At 43.4% G+C, this 18,693-nt stretch overlaps 1 protein-coding gene across 11 annotated transcripts in view; it reads right to left on the reverse strand.

The window, feature by feature from the left end:
* LOC149187244 (uncharacterized) overlaps positions 1 to 18,693 on the reverse strand; it is a 212,433-nt gene that overhangs the window by 94,390 nt on the left and 99,350 nt on the right. Inside the window, exon 3 of one of the 11 annotated variants that reach the window (XM_089411326.1) lies at positions 11,362 to 11,846. The exons of 9 other annotated variants lie outside the window; for them this stretch is intronic. In XM_089411326.1, the coding sequence (XP_089267452.1) occupies positions 11,841 to 11,846 (6 nt within the window). In that variant the 3' untranslated portion in view covers positions 11,362 to 11,840. Of the gene's footprint in view, positions 1 to 11,361; positions 11,847 to 12,115; positions 12,264 to 18,693 lie in introns of those variants that run through there. One more of the 11 variants, XM_089411317.1, reaches the window with a different exon arrangement.

Genomic DNA, 18,693 nt, shown 5'->3' on the forward strand with positions numbered 1-18,693 from the left:
CGCTTCCAGGACTGACAATTGGCTTGCCGGTCTGGCTCTTCTCAACCAATGTCGTTCAGAACACCACTATTCCTGAACAGTCGAATCAACAGTTAGACCAGTCCAGAGTTGCCCACCAGCCTTCTACTTCCTCTAATTCTTCCTCTCCTCCTTCCTCTTCGCTTGACGGAACTAGTAAAAAAAAAACCAAGTTCCTAAGGAGAAGAAGGAAAAGAAGAAGGAAGAGAAGAAGAAGAAGGAGCTAAAAGCGACTGGAGGCAAACAAGTGTCGTCTGACAAAAATCCACACACAGCACTGACTAGGCCTAAATCGCCATGTGTCATATGCAAGGGAGACCACTTCCACAGAGATTGTCCCTGCATCCCTCGGATACTAAGGGACTGGTCTCCCCGTTTGCACAATCTGGTGGCATCAACCTCTGATAGCCCTGTTGAATGCATACCGTCAACTAGCGAAAGTGAAGTCCTTGGACAAAAAGGAAGAGCTAGATCTCCCTGTAGACTGTGCGAAGGCGATCACGCCATCCACTGTTGTCCCTTCTTAGACGAAGCGAAAAGAGTTTTGGATGATCGTCCGGTTTCACCGTTACGACTTCCTCCTGGATATAAAAAACTCTTGCCGAGTCCTTCGTTAGTTGAAAATCCAGCTGGCCCGCTCAAGTGGTCAGCTGAAGCGCCGGTCATTGAAGATGAACCAGCTGAATCCATACCCGACGAAAGTCAAAAGGTCGAGGCGGCAGTTGACCCGATCTTGCCTTCAGAGGATTTATCTTCGAATGATACAGTCACTGAAGAGGATAAAGATGACACCATCCAAATTCTCTTCATCAACACAGACTCCGACGAGCACGGGGGCACTTCCCCCATTCCTTTATCGCAGGAAGAAAGTTCGTCAGAGCGATACCCGGCCGTTTACTTGGTCCCACCACCAAGCAACCTAGTTGTCTCCTTCGACTGGAACCAACTAGGCAGACCCCGTTTGCCAGCAAGCATACCATTCAGAATTATCGTCCAAATATACAGAATGGTCATGGCTGGCACCATCATTGATGAAGGGGCATCTGTGAGTATCCTTTCCTCCACTGCTTGGAAAGCGCTTGGTTCGCCAGCGCTTTTGCCTGAAATGAGAAATCTGACAGGTTTTGATAAAGGAACCAGTCGACCTTTAGGGATCCTCCCCAATGTGCCTATCACATTGAAAGGGAAGACCGTTCAAATGAACGTGATGGTCGTTCAAGGACCCTTGGATTATAACCTACTCCTTGGACGAGACTATATATATTGCATGGGAGCCATCGTCTCCTCACTCTTTAGAGTAATGTGTTTTCCACACGAAGGAAGAGTGGTCAAGCTCGTGGACCAGCTTTCATTTCCGGGATCACGCATCGCAAATAGTCATATACCATCCCTAAATGGTCTCTTCACGCAAGAAATGTCTCAACCCACGGTCCGTCCTCCCGATGAGCGCGAGTAATTCGGAGGGATATGATTGGAACCCAGGGGGCATGCGTCCTGGTCTGCTTCAGCAGGAAAACTTTGGGTATAGGGTAGGTTTCCGCGGGAGAATATGACTAGTCTGTACCCCGTCCGTCTTGGAAGAGGGGTTATTCTAGAATAAGATTCTCTTGTCAAAGTTATGTGTTTGGCGCTCGTTGTCACTCACCTTTGTCTATCTCGGTAGATATCACCGAAGAAGTGTTTTGTTTGAAAGATTAACGAGACAATCTTTGGGTAACCTGAAAGAGGTAGGCCTCTCCCGGTAAAACAAATGTTTTATTGGACTAAGAAGGGGTAACCTTGAAACCATACTTTATACCTGGGGGCATGCAAACCTTTTGGAGTGCAAGCAAGGGGCGGCTATTTATTTTTTAAATTTTTAGGTCCTCCCTTTAAACCTGTAGGTCTAACCCTTTAAACTCGTAGGATTAGTCGTTCTCGAACTTGCATAACAAAAGGATGCGGGGCAAAGCTTTGTAAGGCGCAAGCTCCATAAAAAATGGCATCTTACATGAGACATTCTTATCATATGACTGGATTATCGAGCAGTTTTAGCACATAGTTCATGCTCGTTAAAAAATAAACATAAGATCGAGCAGTTTTAGCACATAGTTCATGCTCGTTAAAAAATAAACATAAGACCGAGCAGTGTTTTTCCGCGTTTAAGCTCGTTAAAAAATGAACTACCCTCCGGTAAATAACCACCGTGAATGTAACATTATCAACCATTAAAGCCTTGGTCGTGTTTGCATCGTCACCTCCACTTTTCCATTGGCCGATCGTTCACCTCCATATGATTGTTTACCATTTTCAGGAACAGCTGCGAAGAGTGATTTCACTAGCCATCCTTGTGACACTGTCGTGATTGGAAAATTCCAACCTTTACCTGGAATCAGCTGCTACCCGTTTTATCACTCGTTCCTCAAAAGACGAGTCTTCTTTAAGCTCTTTTCATCTGACTCGTAAAATATGAAAAGATTGCCGAGTTTTGGCCTTCCAGCTCGTTAAAGCGACCGGAAGTGCTATCCCTCCTCTAGATTTTAATCTTTTTGGACCTGAGGGATTATTGCACAAAAAGATCGAGCGCTTGTTTTGTTCGGCTCGTAAAAACTATCGAAAATTCATCCCTTCTGTATTGTTTTATACTTTTTCAGACTTAAGGGATTAGATGACGAAAAAGGACTTTCGGAGTTGACTTTACGTACCTTTTCAGACTCTCTAAAAATGAAAAGGGACCGAGTTATCTTTGTCGTTAAACTCGTTAAAAAACATAAATAGCGACAAACTTGTCTTTAGACGAGAACGAGTTTCACTATCGCTAGGCTCGTTAAAACATAGCGATGGGTTTGCCCGAAGGGCAAATTATAGAACAAGCACATGTTATCCTCCTCAAGCTTGACAAAAATAAAGAGGTACTGGTCAGCAATGACTGGGGAAAAATTGGGAAGAAACTCAAAGAACTTTATTGGTAGCAAGTCGCTCTTGAACATGACACTTCCACTCCGTGCCTGAGTCGGGTTGGGTTGTTTCATTCACCGGTCACATCGCCATGGTCTCGCCATACCATCCACCTTTGGGGTAAATGCTACCAATCCATCACACAAGTGTCGCCGATATGTTCAAGAGAAGTCATCCAGAGAAGTCAACCGTGTCCCATCCACTACCATACATTATCCTTCATTCTTTTATGACCACCACCCTGAACTATATATCATCAGATCGTTTTCACCTCCATCAAAATCATTTGCTCCGTTCCGTGTCACTGATGTGGGATACATTAAGGCCCTCCTTTGACGGATCTCTTCTTGTCGACATCAGCTCATTATCCAAGAAGTTGATCTAGGGACACCCCTTCAGTACTTTGGAGCTTGCATGCCTCAATGGCAAGTTTCTCACTTCCGGCGACAGGTATACATCAATGACCTTCGACCGAAAGATTTTGCGTGGTGTTCGACGCTAAGTCCTTTATTCACACCACGTGAAATGTACTGCAGTACCTTGAGGGTCATTATCATTATCGGTAATTCCTCTCGCGCTTGTTAACGGTTTACATCATTGACCGGAAATCAAGCGATGTCTTTCCATGTTCGACTTCAGAACATTTCTCACATGGATCGACTTGTACTTAGAGTGAAGATCGAACGAGTTTGAAGACCCCGGATCTAGTTTCATCCATCCGGGCTGCGATATATATTCAGGAAAAATAAAGACATTGACATGTACAGCATTGCAACACAGACAATCATCCTACCAAAGGATGATGATTTCAACAGGATCATCAGTCTATCATCAGACAATTGTCTGTCCTATGTACACAAAAATGAATTTATAAAGCTGAGCATGGGAATGCCCGCCTCAGCTAGATCATGAAAACAGTATGAAAAATAATGTATTGTATTGTATCTTATTACAGGTCTCCTCCCAGCATTGAATGAACTTCGGATCCTCCTAATAAAGCATTTCACCCTATAAACGGCCTCATACTTTAGGGGGCAACTGTTATAGACATTTTTGTGCCTTACAGCTATAAGCATGAAATGTCCATAATTCAAGGGATCCAAAATCCCTAAAGATGTTGTTACAGCTCCTAAAGGAACAAGGTCAACCAATGACAGCTTCTCCCAGAAGTTCTCCACCAAAAACCACTCAGAAATAGTGAATTCTGGATCAATTCAGAGGCTCCACTAGCTGCCTGCGTTGAAATGCAGAGTCTACACTGGCTAGGTGCACTGCAACACAGGTGGAAGCACTACCAGGGTGCGCTGAGCGGGAAATGACAAATGGCAAGCTCATTCAACGAAGTGGAAAGACCCTGGAAGCTTCCAGAATCTTCTCCAATGACACTTGCCTCAATGAATTCGACTAGTGATGAGTAAGAGGTTCTCAACCTCCAAGTGGAAGCAAGAACTGACAGAGAGAAGCCACAAGTCAAAACATAAGCTGACTCATCCTCTCTGCTTACATCTATATATGGATCTCTCACCCAGAGGTTCAGGAGGCTGGAATTTTGTACTTTGCAGAGAATTGTTGTTGGTTTATAGATTGAGATTAGTACATTGGGTGATTTATGCTTTGTTGGAGGAGAGGAAGGGATTCCTTTGCTCGGAAGTAGATGCTGGATCGGAACTCACTTGGTTGTATCTCCTCTTGGGCTTTATTATCATATCAATAAACTATTTGAGTTTCTCCTACATGTTGTGTACCAATGATGTTTTGTTATGCTTACATGTTTAGCTTAATCTGATCTTGAGCTTTTTATGAATGTATATCTGTATCTTCGTGTAGTTTCTCTCTCTTGTGATCTTGCAGGAATTCGGTGAAGCTGGGCCGGTGAAGGAGCAGGAAGCTGGGAGCTACTGAAGAGAGGAGTGATTTGGATCGACAAACTAGCGAAAGACACAGGTTAGTTAGATCCTTCTTCCTCATTTACATTTCATAAAGAAGAATACTCAATTAGTTTACCTCGTTTGTTGCTAAGGCACTATCACCTCTTAGAGTGGGATAGGGGCATTCCGAATTGGATACTTTTCCCAACAACAAGTACATAAAGTTTGTTTGTGAAAACATGTGGTTATTACCCCTACAAGGTAATGTTCTCCTGCAAAGAACTTTCACATAAAGCAGGAATACAAGGCATCTCCTACAAAGATCCTATACTCCAACTAAAATGAGCTAAAATGAGCATGTGAGTACTTCAATTCCACATTGAAGGGCATAAAAAAACTTCCCTGAACATGACATAATGAGAAATGTAAACCTGAGCAGAACCCTGAAAATAACAGTTGTTGCAGTAGACTTTTGAAGGTGATAAAACCCGTACAAGGCCTTCTCCATGCTCAAACACTTTCCAGAATTGCTTCAAAACCCTGATTAATCCATACACCCTTGGTTTTCAACCTGCAAAAAGACTCCTTAGATGTCCTCAAATTAAAAAATTAGAGGTCACCATTGCATCCAGAATATCTAAAAAACCCCAGGTAGACTCTTCTTGAGCTCAATTTGATCAAAAACTCAAAAACATATTACTCCCCAAGCTCTCGCATGAGTTTTACTAATAACTGTCCTACAAATCGGACCAACGGTCTAACTGTCCTACAAATCCACCATGTTTTTCGCTAATGAAGCGACATTTTCGCCCTCCATCGGTGCATTTTGTAGGAAACTTACATTCACCAATGACCCCTTAAGGCGAAAAATACGGTCATATAGGCCACATAAGGTCGTAGGATGGGCCTTAACGCCCACCCCCGCCAGCCTAGCCCTTAAACATCGGGCGTGTGGTCACATGGAGTGCCACGGGATCGAGGGATGGGCTAACCACCCACCCTTCCCACCAGGCCCCTTAAATCTCTATGCTCTAGTCACATTGTGGTCCAAAGGACCTGGGGCTGGCCCCCTTACCATAGCGCTCTCAACGAGTGCCAAGGCACGGTCCTCAACGGTGAGATATGGCCACGGTCCAAGGGCCAGGGTAAGCCCCCTCGTCATAGCGCTTCTACCTTTGGCCTGCGGTCTCGTGTTGCAGGATATGACCATGGATCCTGCAAAAGGTCTCGAGGCCCTTATCTTTGTGTCGAGGGTCATGTGGTTACGAATATGATCGGGGGTCGGGGCTGGCAGCTCGGCCCCTTACTCCAAAGGGCACCAATGTAAACTTAAATACAAGTTTTGCCCATTACATAACAAGAACCACCATCGGGCTTGTTGGTTGAGCGTTCCATTGTTGGATTGAAGGTCAGGGGTTCAAATCCCTCTCGGATCTTGTCCTACCATGCCAAAAATTTTACATGTCATCGGGGTGTCACGTGGCAGCCCATAACTGGGCCACGGGGCACCATTCTATTGGTCCACGCAGAAACACCACAACCAATCAAAATCGACTAGCTACCGACGAACCGGAGGATGCCAAGTGTCAGCACCTGGTTGGCTCATGCTTGCACAGTCACGTTGCTAACTCAACTATACGGTCACCCAGTCAGCGACCCAGTCAAAAGACCTGCTAAAATTTTAGATGTTGGGCCAAAACAGCCATCACGCGATAACTTGAGCATACAGTGTCAGATTGAGGTGAAATGAATGTAGTTAGATTCAGAACGATGATACTTTCTAGGCACTTCCATTTTTGAGCTAAAATTTGATTGCCTAGTCACACCTCCCCACCAGGACTTTTTGGACTCCAAAAGTTTAGTTCACCAGTCAATATAATGAGGCTGAAACTCAAAAACACCCAAAAACTCAATCCAAGATCTTTACTTTTCAATTGGTGCCCTTCAAGCCCCAATCAAGACACTTCACCTATCTTCTTCGTGAAGACCTACTGTCCTTTTAAGAATTGAGCCAACATTCTTATCATTGTTGCAGGAACAAAAATACTAATGAGTAGAATATGAAATCTTTAATCTCATCTTTGCATGGCTCAGAAACAGCTTCATCTTGAAGTTAAACTGTTGAAGACAAACTTGACTCCATCTTGGAAATCAGAAGCAACATAAACTTGTTTTACCGTCCTCAAGTTGAACTTGTACATAAAAAGTACATTGTTGTAAATTTTCAATGATACAATTGGCCTTGCCTACAAAACATAGTCATCTTGTACAATCTTGAAACAAAGATTATATTCACACAAGTTTCATCTTGAATACTTGCATCTGTGAGTACATGACAAACTTGTAGACAAACTTTGAATGACAATCTTGTACATTCACAAAAGTCCTTGAACATGTGGACTTATAAACTAGCCAATACATACATCAATGAAAAACACATACTTGTTGAACATAGTGACAATGATTGTTCACTTTACAAAAGTACCTAAACAGGTAAACAACAACAAGTAATTACAAATTTACAAAGCAACTTTACAAACAAGTCCACCCAAACTTTGCCTCTCCTAGGCTTATGGGTTCTCTTTTTGCATCATCTTTGCCTTGAAGGTTGCTTAGGATTGCTACATGTCCTCTTTGCCACCTCTTTCTTCCCTTGCATTATGTTGCACAATCTCCTTTCCTTTCTTGGAACGAAGCTCTGGATGTAATTTCCAACATCATTCATTGCCATGCCCATGCATCTTGCAATGGGTACAAAATAACTTCCTCTTGCTTGCCGACAAAGAAGTCCTCTCATGCGAAGGAGAATCATTATGCTTGATGCCTAGAATTTGATCCATTCTTTTAACCATTATCATGCGTTGCTCACAGACAACCACACAATGGTCAATTGCATCACAAAATGTACAAGGGTATTCCACAAATAGTCAAAATTACCATGCATTGGAAAACACCCATGAACTAGGGCTGCAGCTTTGACGGGGCAGAGTGGACGATGACATACATGGTCCCTTGAAGCATTCATCTCGCTTGGGAGACAAATGAACATTGTCACAAGGTGGTGGTGACATCTCACCCTCAGATGGTTGATGTGCCTCAAACCATTTAGATCATTCTCCAAACTGCCTTTGACGATATCCCAATCTTTGATACTTGGGTCTCTCCTGAACCATGATTGGATTGGTGATACCTTCGCCATTTATGCTGAGACCTCCTCCTTCATAACCCATCTTGGAAAGCAGCTTCATACCATTACCTTTGGTATGTTGCTCAAACATTGCAAAAGAGGTGTTATGCACATAAACAAAAGGAATTGTACTTGAAATGCTAATTACCTCCTTAAACTTGTCATTCATCTTTTCAGCTTCTGATGATGACGACAATGATATTGCAAATGACTCTAGCCACCCACTCTTATCAACTGGCATATGGTGAGAATCTTGAAGATGCTTGCAAAATGCACATGCATCGTCTTCCTCATATGGTCCATAACCACTATTTTAACCATGACCAGATATTGGTTTCATTCTAGAGATTTCTCTCACTGGCACATGAGTAGAACTTTCAGAGACTTGTTCTTCAAGCACATGCTACAACTGTAGGCGCATGTCTCTTCTCCTCTTCAGCCATCTCTAGCATCCTTCTCAACTCAATGTTCTCCATACAAAGAGCCAAATTTTGCTCCTCTAGCTCTTGGAGACTCTTTTTGTTGCCCATTCTTGCAACTTGGTCAGATGAAGCTCTGATACCAATCTGATCTGAAAATGGAGGAGGTGTCTTTTTCCTCTTCTCCAAAATCAAACAAATAAATAAACAAGGATTGTTCTGACGCTTTGCAATGTAAATTGGGCCTTGTCACAAAACAGATTTTTCCAATGCTTTTTCAAGTCGTGAGTTAGTCTTCACATGTAAACTTATAATAAGCAACATAATAGCATATAACTCATACAGGCATAATTAAAAGCATAATAAAATATTTGTTGACAAAGTTCACCCCTCCTGGGCTACATCTCCAGGTCTGCCAACATAGCTATATTGCTCCATATATGCTAGTATAAAAGGGAGTACATAAATTTTGTTGGTGAAAACATGTGACTATTACCCCTACAAGGTAATGTTCTCCTGCAAAGAACTCTCACATAAAGTAGCAATACAAGGCATCTCCCACAAAGATCCTATACTCTAACTGAAATGAGCTAAAATGAGCATGTGAGCACTTCAATTCCACATTGAAAAGCATAAACAAAACTCCCCTCAACATGACATAATGAGAAAAGTAAATCTAAGTTGAACCATGCAGATAGCAGCTGCTGCAATAGACTTCTGAAGGTGAGAAAACCCCTACGAGGCCTTCTCCATGCTCAAACACCTTCCAGAATTGCTTCAAAAACCTGATTGATCGATACACCCTTGGTCTTCAACCTACAAAAGACACCTTAGATGTGCTCAAATCAGAATTAGAAGTCACCATTGCATCCAAAATATACAAAAACCCCCAAGTAGACTCTTCTTGAGCTTAATGTGGTCAAAAACTCAAAAAAATATTGCTCCCCAAGCTCTCCCATGAGTTTTACTATTAGCTGTCCTACAAATCGGACCAACAGTCTAATTGTCCTACAAATCCGCCCTGTTTTTCACTAACAAAGCAACATTTTCACCCTCTGCTGGTGTGTTTTGTAGGAAACTTAAATTTTCCAATGACCCCTTAAGGCGAAAAATACAGTCATATAAGCCACATAAGGTCGTAGTTTGGGCCTTAACGCTCGCCCCCACCGGCCTAGCCCTTAAACATTGGGTGTGTGGTCACGTGGGGTGCCACGAGATCAAGGGTTGGGCTTGTTGTCGCACAAAGTGTCTCGGCACGGCGACAACGCTCAGAGTAGGGGTTGTCACTCTGATTCCTACTCGCTCCATTTAGACTCTCTCCTAGCTAAGTCAAGGGGGGTAGTCCCTATAGGTGGATGGATGATGGGAGACCTGTGGAACCACAAGGCCTAGGAGATCTATGGCAAGGAAATTTGTTAATGATGTAACTTGGTTATTAATTAAGGCAAGTATTAACGATATTAGCAATGTTACGATATATTAAATTAAACATGATTAGGCAAACCACAAGATAGAAATGATAGACCAGTGCCTTTAGACAACAATACTCAATGATAAACCGATGTACTTGCTAAGAAATGATATCAAGCTACAATATAACAGTGTTGTAAAGAGATGTTACTATGAGCAGTAAAGATGATGATCTGCAACAGGGATAATGGAAAGTACTGCCACTTAAGAGATTACATTGATGATAAAGATAAAGCAATCTGCAACAGGGATAATGGAAAGTACTGCCACTTAAGAGATTACATTGATGATAAAGATAAAGCCCAGTGACCAGGACAAGCCTAATAATTGCAAGATGCCCATGCTTCAAATGAGATGAGTAAGTGCCTCAACAAATTTAATCAATATCTGGATTAATGACAATAAGAGTGCAAGGATCAACTCTACGCACAAGAAATATAATGATGAAGGAAGAACTTGAAACATTAGTTAACTCCACAATGATTATGCCTGCAAGATATAGATGCTTTTAAGATGATGAGCTTATTGCAATAAAGATAACAATATCAAATGTCTTAGTTATAATGCTTACTATGAGTTCCTCACTTATATGATGTATCTATTAGAAAACAAGTGAGATTTAAATAAAGCAAACACAACGAGCTAAGGACATATGTGATAAAAGCAACAAGGAGTTAGCATCTAGATCATTAAATACTTCTACCATCAATCAACTTCCCAAGCTATCGGATGCCACAATGAACACACAAGCAAATGGACAGTATATTTCAGTCAGAATTCGAAAGATACCACTGTATATAAAAAATAAAAAAAATCAGACTTCTGCAAGAATGATATCAGTCTCTTAAATGATCAAATTACTCATCAAGAATTTCTTAAGCATAATTTAGAAATCAGATCTGATCTATACACATGCAATTCATAACAAGAGAGTAGCAGAATGAAATGATTAGTGGCTAGGAGGAATGAGAATCCTCTCAATACTTAGATGAGATCAAAGATGAAAATAATGTTGTCATCAATCCACTATCGTTCAAGCTGCAAAGAATGTGCACAAGTCAACCAATAATGAGCTTCAGAAACCAAAGGAATGCATCATACCTACTATCAGTCCATAAATAGTCGCATTTAAGTAAGATCAATCACCCCAACACCTCACAGTTAAGCAAGAGTGAAGGCCAAAACAATTATTAAATTTCCTGAGCATTAATATGATCAATTATGAATGTTTTAGGCCTTCTATTAGGTGTGCAATGTTTCAGATCTGATGTATATAAAGGTTGCAATAAGGTCACTGTTGAGGATAATTTGAGGAGTTGGGAGCTTGCAGCCTTGCCCCAGAGGCTGATATACCAATGCAAATGATCAAAGGTCAATGTTTTGCCTTCAAACCAGTGACAGAAAATGCTCCAAGACAAATGGTAATACCCCTGCAATTTAAGATCTAATTTCCACGATTTAATATTAGACTTTTGTAATGATACCACTGTAAGATCAAATCAACTTACAAACTCTGCAAATCAGACCTTTGCAATAGATGAATCAGTCTTCTAACAGACAAACCAATTTCCCAGGATAATGAATAATGAAGCCCAATATTTATGATTAGTCTAATGCCAAACACGTCACAGGATGCCACTGCAAAACTTCAGGTATGAAATGATATGACAGTTTGGAAAAGATGGGCATTAAGAGAAGAAGAGGCAGCGGAGATAAGGCAGCATTAAGGCCTCTGGGGCCTTAAAAAAAACATTGCCAAATGCTTCACAAAATTTTCAAACCCCAATATTCTTCCTTTAAATGGACAAAATTCGATTTTTGGCCCTGCAAACAATATTTGGGACGAGATCTTGCCCTCCAGGGTCTACATCTGTCTCAGAACCCCCAAATCTCCTTGAAAAAAACTCAAATCTGAAAATTTCCTTGGCTGATTTTTCAAATCTACTCCTGCACGAATAAAAGACAAATACCCAATATGTACAAAATATAAAAAATCCCAAAAAACCCCAAGTGTTAAAATTCAAAATTATGTTACAAAACTTTAGATCTACACAAGTAAATAACAGATCTATACAAATAATTTACAGATCTATCAGATCTGAGGAGTATGAGTCCAACCCCGCTCCTAGTTCTGTAGACCTAAGACTCTTTCTAGCCAGATCTAGCTATTTTTTCACAAAATATTTAAAAGATTTTGAAATTTTAGAGAGGTACTAGCCCCAAAACACCCTACAGAAAAAAGATTAACCATTAGATAAATCTTGGAACTCATATGAATTAGGCTCTTCAGAAAATATGTGCTGAGAGTTGGCTGATCCAACCGAAGACTATCCCCAAATGCTCAATGAGAACCTGAGAGTTCTTCTGCAAACACTAGATCAACCATCAAACCAAGTAGAGAAATAGAACAATAAAATTATGAAGAAATAGAGCTAACTGCTACTTCAATCAAAATTAAAAATGTTACCCTAAATCCAACAACCTGAATAAGATATCTGTATTCATATTATTCTAAGAGATTGATAGTTTTCACATAATATTAAGCAAAAATTAAAAAAAATTATCTAATATTCATGAAGAAGAACACCACTCCAAGTTGAAACCCCAAAGACTTTTGCATTTATTCCAAAATGTATACAAGAGAGCTTGAGAGCTTAATACACAATTCAAATATCAGATGAAAAATACACTGACACCAACCTCTAATTTATAGATAAATTCTCCAACGGCTAGTTCGCTTGATACCTGTCAAAGTAATCTCGATCATTGAAAAAGATTTGATTATCTTTTAATCTCTTCCGTTAAAATTATTTATTTTTTGAGAAATTTCGGATTTTTCATTTAATTCATTTTTAATTAATTCAAAAATAATAATTTTGAGTTAATTACCTCAAAAAATTGACTTTGACTTAACTAATAAGGTTCAAGGGTCCAAGATTTCTTAAAATTTTCAATATTCCCTTGGCCCGGGACCTTTAAGACCCACGAATTTTGCTTTAGGAGAATTTAAATTTATCTAAGACAAAAAATTAATTAAATTTTTAGCTTAGGATTTTTAATTTAATTTGACCAGAAAATTTAATTAATTGACATATGAGAGGATTAATTATTTTTCCAACCCTCTAATACTTAACCATGGTGTCTATTTATGAGGGACCATGCACTAAATAATTTTTAACATCAAGATCTTACATTTTAAATACATGAAGGGGGGGAACCCGTTTGTTATAGACCCTAAAAAAAATACACATTTTTGCGACACAAAATATAATCCAGTAGACCAAGTGACTTGAAATAAAATAATCTAGCCAATTAGCTAGGATTATTTCCAAATCACTTTTACATAGACTCAATCTAAAACATTAGGACTCGCTTAAGATCTTAGCGACAAAATCCATTCTAGCTTTAGGGTAAGAGTGGAGGGAAAAAGTTTGCCGATCATTTGTGTCTAGAAACACAGATGAATCAGTGAGACAAAAAACCTCCTAGAATGGAAGTCGTCACCAAAACCATAGGTTTACCTAGGCTGTTACATACAGATATGGTCATACTAGGATTATTTACATTATACATATGCAGAATAGGTTGACATCTTTACAAAATTGTCGACTGCTGATGAAATCCGAAAGGCGCGAACACTCGAACATGATAGATCCCTTTTGCGAAAAAAGGGGTGTACTACTATAGGGTCGTTGACACAGAGTGGTCAACAGGACTAACGCCCACCCTTCGCGTCGGGCCCCTTAAATCACTGCGCTCCAGTCACATTGGGGTCCAAAGGACCTGGGGCTGGCCCCCTTTCCGTAGCGCTCTCCACAAGCACCAAGCCACGGTCCTCTGCGCTGAGATATGGCCACGGGCCAAGGGCTAGGGTAAGCCCTGTTGGCTTATTGGGGCCTGACCTAGGTTAGGAAGTGTGCTAGCCAAACAAATCCTACACTACTAGCCCTTTTGACAACAGTCTGCGGAGCGCGGACTGAAGTCTCACCCGAGGTAGTATGGGAGGTTGCTAGAACCAGGTTTCCGCACCTTAGGGATGTCTTAATGAGGACTGGAAGGGTCGCAAACCGATCTGCGCACTCGTGCTACTCTGCACAGCAGTCTGGCTTTCGCGAAGCTCAGCGATGAGGCGCTTCTTAGATTCTTATTATTAAGGTGTTTCTTATAGATCTGATCTAATTCTTAAGGTCTTTAATAGTTATAACCAGTGCGCGCAACCATAAATCTTATAGATATGCATAAACTCAGAATATAAGCATAAAACATATAGATCTGTGACCAAATGCACAATAATTCAGAAACACTTATCTTTATTAATCTTTCGTTCAGCACAATCAGTCCCACCCTGCGCACTCAGCTGCAGGGGTTCGCGCACACAACTACGAACTCTACCAGGCCTCTGCGCACACAGCTGCAGAGCCTACTCTAACTACTACCACCCACGCCTCGGACTTACAGACTTAGAGCACTCTTTCTTCTTACAAACCCATACACTTCAGATCTTAATCAAAGCAACCAACAAAGCTGACATCTAAATCTAGAGCCCTGCTCTATTTATACATTCCCATGGTCCGCAGGCCAACTCACTTTCTATTATCTTACATTATTCTCGGGCAGACAACCCTTTGACTTGACTCATTACAATTCGCGCTCCACGCACTTCGCGGAACCTTTACCATACTTTTACCCAAAATTGTGGGCTTTAAGCCCCAAAACTGTTACGCGGGGGATCCGCTGCCCAACAAGCCCCCAACATAATCATCATGACTCGTCCCGAGTCACTCGGCTGGTGCGTTGATCTTCGCGCGGAGGTCATTCAGCAACTTCTGCGTTGTGCTGATATCTACCACACATTCTTCCGCTGTCCGTTGTATCCCTTGTGCGCAGCTTTCTGATGCAATGTCGGAGGCAACTTCCTACCCTAGGGCATATGTGTCCTGCAGCTGAGTCAGCTTCCCCTCAATCGTAATGGTGATCGTGAATGCTTCCTCCAGCCAAGGCTGGATGCGTGCTTTAAGCCCGGCTTCTTTCTGGTGCGCAGCATCCACCTGTTCCTTCATGGCTTGGGCCTCCCTCATCTTGGCTAAGCGCTGAATGAGGGCGACCGTTTGCGCAGGCCCCTGGACATTGTCATAAGCTTGTTGTAACCCCTGTACTTCTGTCTCGACCTGCTGCAACATTGGGTCTTCTTGTAGTGATGTGAGTGTAAGAAGTGACTAATCCAACAATCCCGTGCAATCTTGTATAGCGCGCTCTATCACTTCCAATCCTGCTTGAAGGGCGCGGCGGTGCTGCTCTCTGACTTCCTGCGGTGTAGTGGTCTGCGCTTTCAGCCTTAGCTCCGCGATCTACAAATTCAATTCCCATTGAGCTTTGGCAACCTCCTCTTGGGCCTTACGGAATCCTGCGGCCATGTGATGAATCTTTTCGGCGGCTGGGAGTTCCGCTGGCACAGCTAGCTCTGGTACTACAGACCTCCGCCATGGCCTGTTCCAATTCTTGGTTGTGTGCGACCAAGTTATCGCGCTGTAGATTGACTTGCTCCAGATTTCCTTTTTGCTCCATCAAGACTTGGAGGACACAGCCTTCCCTGGCACGGAGCTCAGCGGTTACCCCATCCTGCAGCTGGTATAGGGTCTCTCTGGGAAGGGCGGCCAAATTCAACCCCCAACTCCTCATGTCACCTTCGACTTCTGCTAGGACAGCGCCTGCTGGTAACACTAAAGTGTTCATTGTGTGGGCGCGCATCATCTGCTCAGCCGCGGATGTATCGTGCGCTAGGTTCAGTATCATCCCTCCTGGGGGTCGCACCTACAATGCCTACAACTGCGCTCTGAGCGCCCCCAACATAGTTGTCTGCTCCGTCATCAATTCCTCCAGAGCACCCTTAGTGATATCACGCACTGGTTCCCTGCTGGCAAGAAGATCTCCCTCCAAAATCCTTGTTGTCTTCGTCTTTTTGCTTGCTGGTGGCTGCTCCTAGACACGCGGTCTCTTAAGTTGAGTCAATGTTGTGGTCAGGCTCGTGCGTTCATGTGTCTCCACTTCCCCCTGTATGTCCTGCTCCATGGACATTTCCTCCACAATCTCTTCGGCGGGCGCAGTGATGGTCTCTGCTGCTGCCTCGGTCGCCTCCCGCTGCGTGGGTGTTTTCTGTTCCTGGCGCGTTCTTTCTGCCAACTTTGTGATGCACAGCTTGATTTCCTTCTTCCGCTGCTGAGCTGCAATATTTTCTAATTCAGCCAAGTCTAGAGCGCGCCACTCTGGAGGCCATGCCGCCATTGCCTCGAAAATTGCATCATCCGTTGCAATGAACAGAAGCTTTACCCATGTTCGAGTGGGATCCTTTCACGCCCGAATATATAGATTATGTATATCCGCCTTGAACTCGGCCACGCTTTGCAAACGGTTGTATATTGTCAGGGATAACCGCGGTCTGCGGTTGATCCGTGTTTGGATACTCGCCTCCATGAATATCCAAAACACCTTGATCTCACGAATCCTTGTGGCATCTTTCATAGCCTGGAGCGAGTTATACCGCACGGCTTCAGGTAGGTTCTTCTCAATGTCAGGAAACTGGCTGCCCTTCGGCAGCTCTCCTGCAACCAGTAGGATTGTTAGGAGCAACCATGCGTAATGGAAAGTCTTACCTTGCTCTTGGGCTTCCCGACAATTCGTCAAAAATTCGTCACAAAGAAACTGCGCCCAGTTGAACTGAACCCCTTCTGCGCATTGCTCCGCGAGCACAATGACAGAGGCTGACATTTCCTTATGAGCTTACCAGCCAGTAACTGGGTGGCGACGCACACCCCTTGATCTTTGATGCTTGCTATTACATACCCTCACTTCTACTTTTCCAGCTTATATTTAACCTTCATGGCTTCTGCGAGACCCACATCGCTACTCGTTTCGGCTATGTCTGCAGGATCGTTTCCTTTAGTAGGCAGCTGGGAAATTCGGTGTACTAAATCGGCTGTGATGGGAATCGGTTCCTCCAGCCAGAGATACCCATCATGTACTAGACATAGTAACTGTCGGATAACAAAAATTGTGATGGCCGCGCGGTGATAGTGGGGTATCCACCTTAGATTGAGTAATCCCGCCTTCTCCACACCCCATAACCACTTTTGCTGCAGTAATTTCTCTGCGACCAACAGGGGGAACCTCTCACTGTCTGCGAGATTCCAATCTTCGAACTTGATATTCGGTACCCAACCCAACGGCGAACTATCAAACCTTATTTCATCCGGAAGAAGCGGGGTCTGGAGCGTACTCTTCATGGCCTCTAGGTCCTTCGGTATCTTGGTCGTCCCTTTCCATGGAGAGATATATGGCAGTAGCGTTATCGCCGAAGGTACTTGGGAAACATTTTCCTCTTCCTCATCCTGTGCTTCAATCTGAGCGATCAGGGCTTGTAAATCTTCCTCTTCCTCCTCGAGTTCAGTGGTGATTGCCTTGCCCTTTTCTGCCATTGACAATTTACTGAATCGCGGTGATGCCCGGACTGGCCCCATAGTCTATTTGTCTTTCTGGGGTCGCAGCGTGCGTGGGGACTTTGGAACCTCTAGGGCAACGGCCGCCTCTCCCGGCTCCTTCTGGGTCAGATAGGGCTCTTCCGCGAACCTTACCCTGGTTCTAGACATGGTTTCTATCCTGGATTCGCTCGGGTACGTACTCATGGGTGGCCAGGTAGCTGGGTGCTTGCTGTTCTGTACTGGCTCAAATCACAAATATCCAAGTGTTGTTGTGGGGCTACCCCAAGGGTTTTTATAGGAACGTGTGAATTTGAATTCGACCCTTCCCTCCACTTCTGAGTCATTAATATCTTCTTGGCGGCAGATCTTTTCGTATCTAGCTCGGAATTCCTGTCTTAATGGCCTGCCACCCGCTCCTCTCTGCCGTAAATCAGACTTCTTGTCATGAACAGTGACGTCAATGGTCACCTCCCAGCCTTCCCACGCGGCAGCGCAGCGTCTTTTGCGCGACCACGATCTTGATGACCGACTGGCCCTGCGCGGAACCTCCTTTCCGCACAGCTCTCCTGCAGACTTATTTATAGTCCCACGCTTCCTTTCAGCTGCTTGGAGCGCTGAGACTGTGCTTTCCACAGATAGTCAGGTGGTCGCACCCCACGTGTGAGACTTCCGCTTCCCTGCTAGCCCGGGCTGCGGGCACCCTTCGAGTACCTTTGTATTCGGTAGCACATCATGTCCTACGCTCCTTTGTTCAACAAGGTGCGGTCGTAGCCATGATAGCAGGGTCGCAGCTTGTTCTAATGCAGTAGTAGGGCCAGCCAGGCCTGGTCCCCTTAGTTCCACGCGGTCCACTTGTGTGACTCCGGTGTTCAGTTTGTTGATTTCTTCGTCTAATATCGCGCTTTTCTTCCTCTGCTGTGCCCATTCTTCATCAAGTTCGCGAAGTTTCAAGCTCTCGCGCCAAATGGCTTCCTGTAACTGCTGAATTCCTCTACCCCGGTCCTCGCGTCCTATCCGAACTGCGGGGGCTGCGGTCTGGGGAGATTCCATTGTCCTCCTAATTTCATCTTGTCTTATCAATGATAGGATCACCTTCGCACTCCTCTTTTTACTTATGGTCCTATATGCCCATCGAACCCTTGGTACACGCAGATCCTTATTGGTTTGTTTTATCTGGCGAACTCTGGTCCTGCTCTCACCTGTTTTTCTGATTGCTTGGTCGTGAATAGCTGGCGGAATGCATCGCTTTCCCTGTTGTCGTGGCGGGTTCTGACTTCTGATTCTTAGTCGGGTAGGTAGTTGCACAACATACATCTGCA

Source organism: Pinus tabuliformis, chromosome 3_1, assembly GCF_031772625.1.
Source record: "Pinus tabuliformis cultivar Carrire ecotype Pingquan chromosome 3_1, CPIR1, whole genome shotgun sequence".
Lineage (NCBI taxonomy): Eukaryota > Viridiplantae > Streptophyta > Pinopsida > Pinales > Pinaceae > Pinus > Pinus tabuliformis.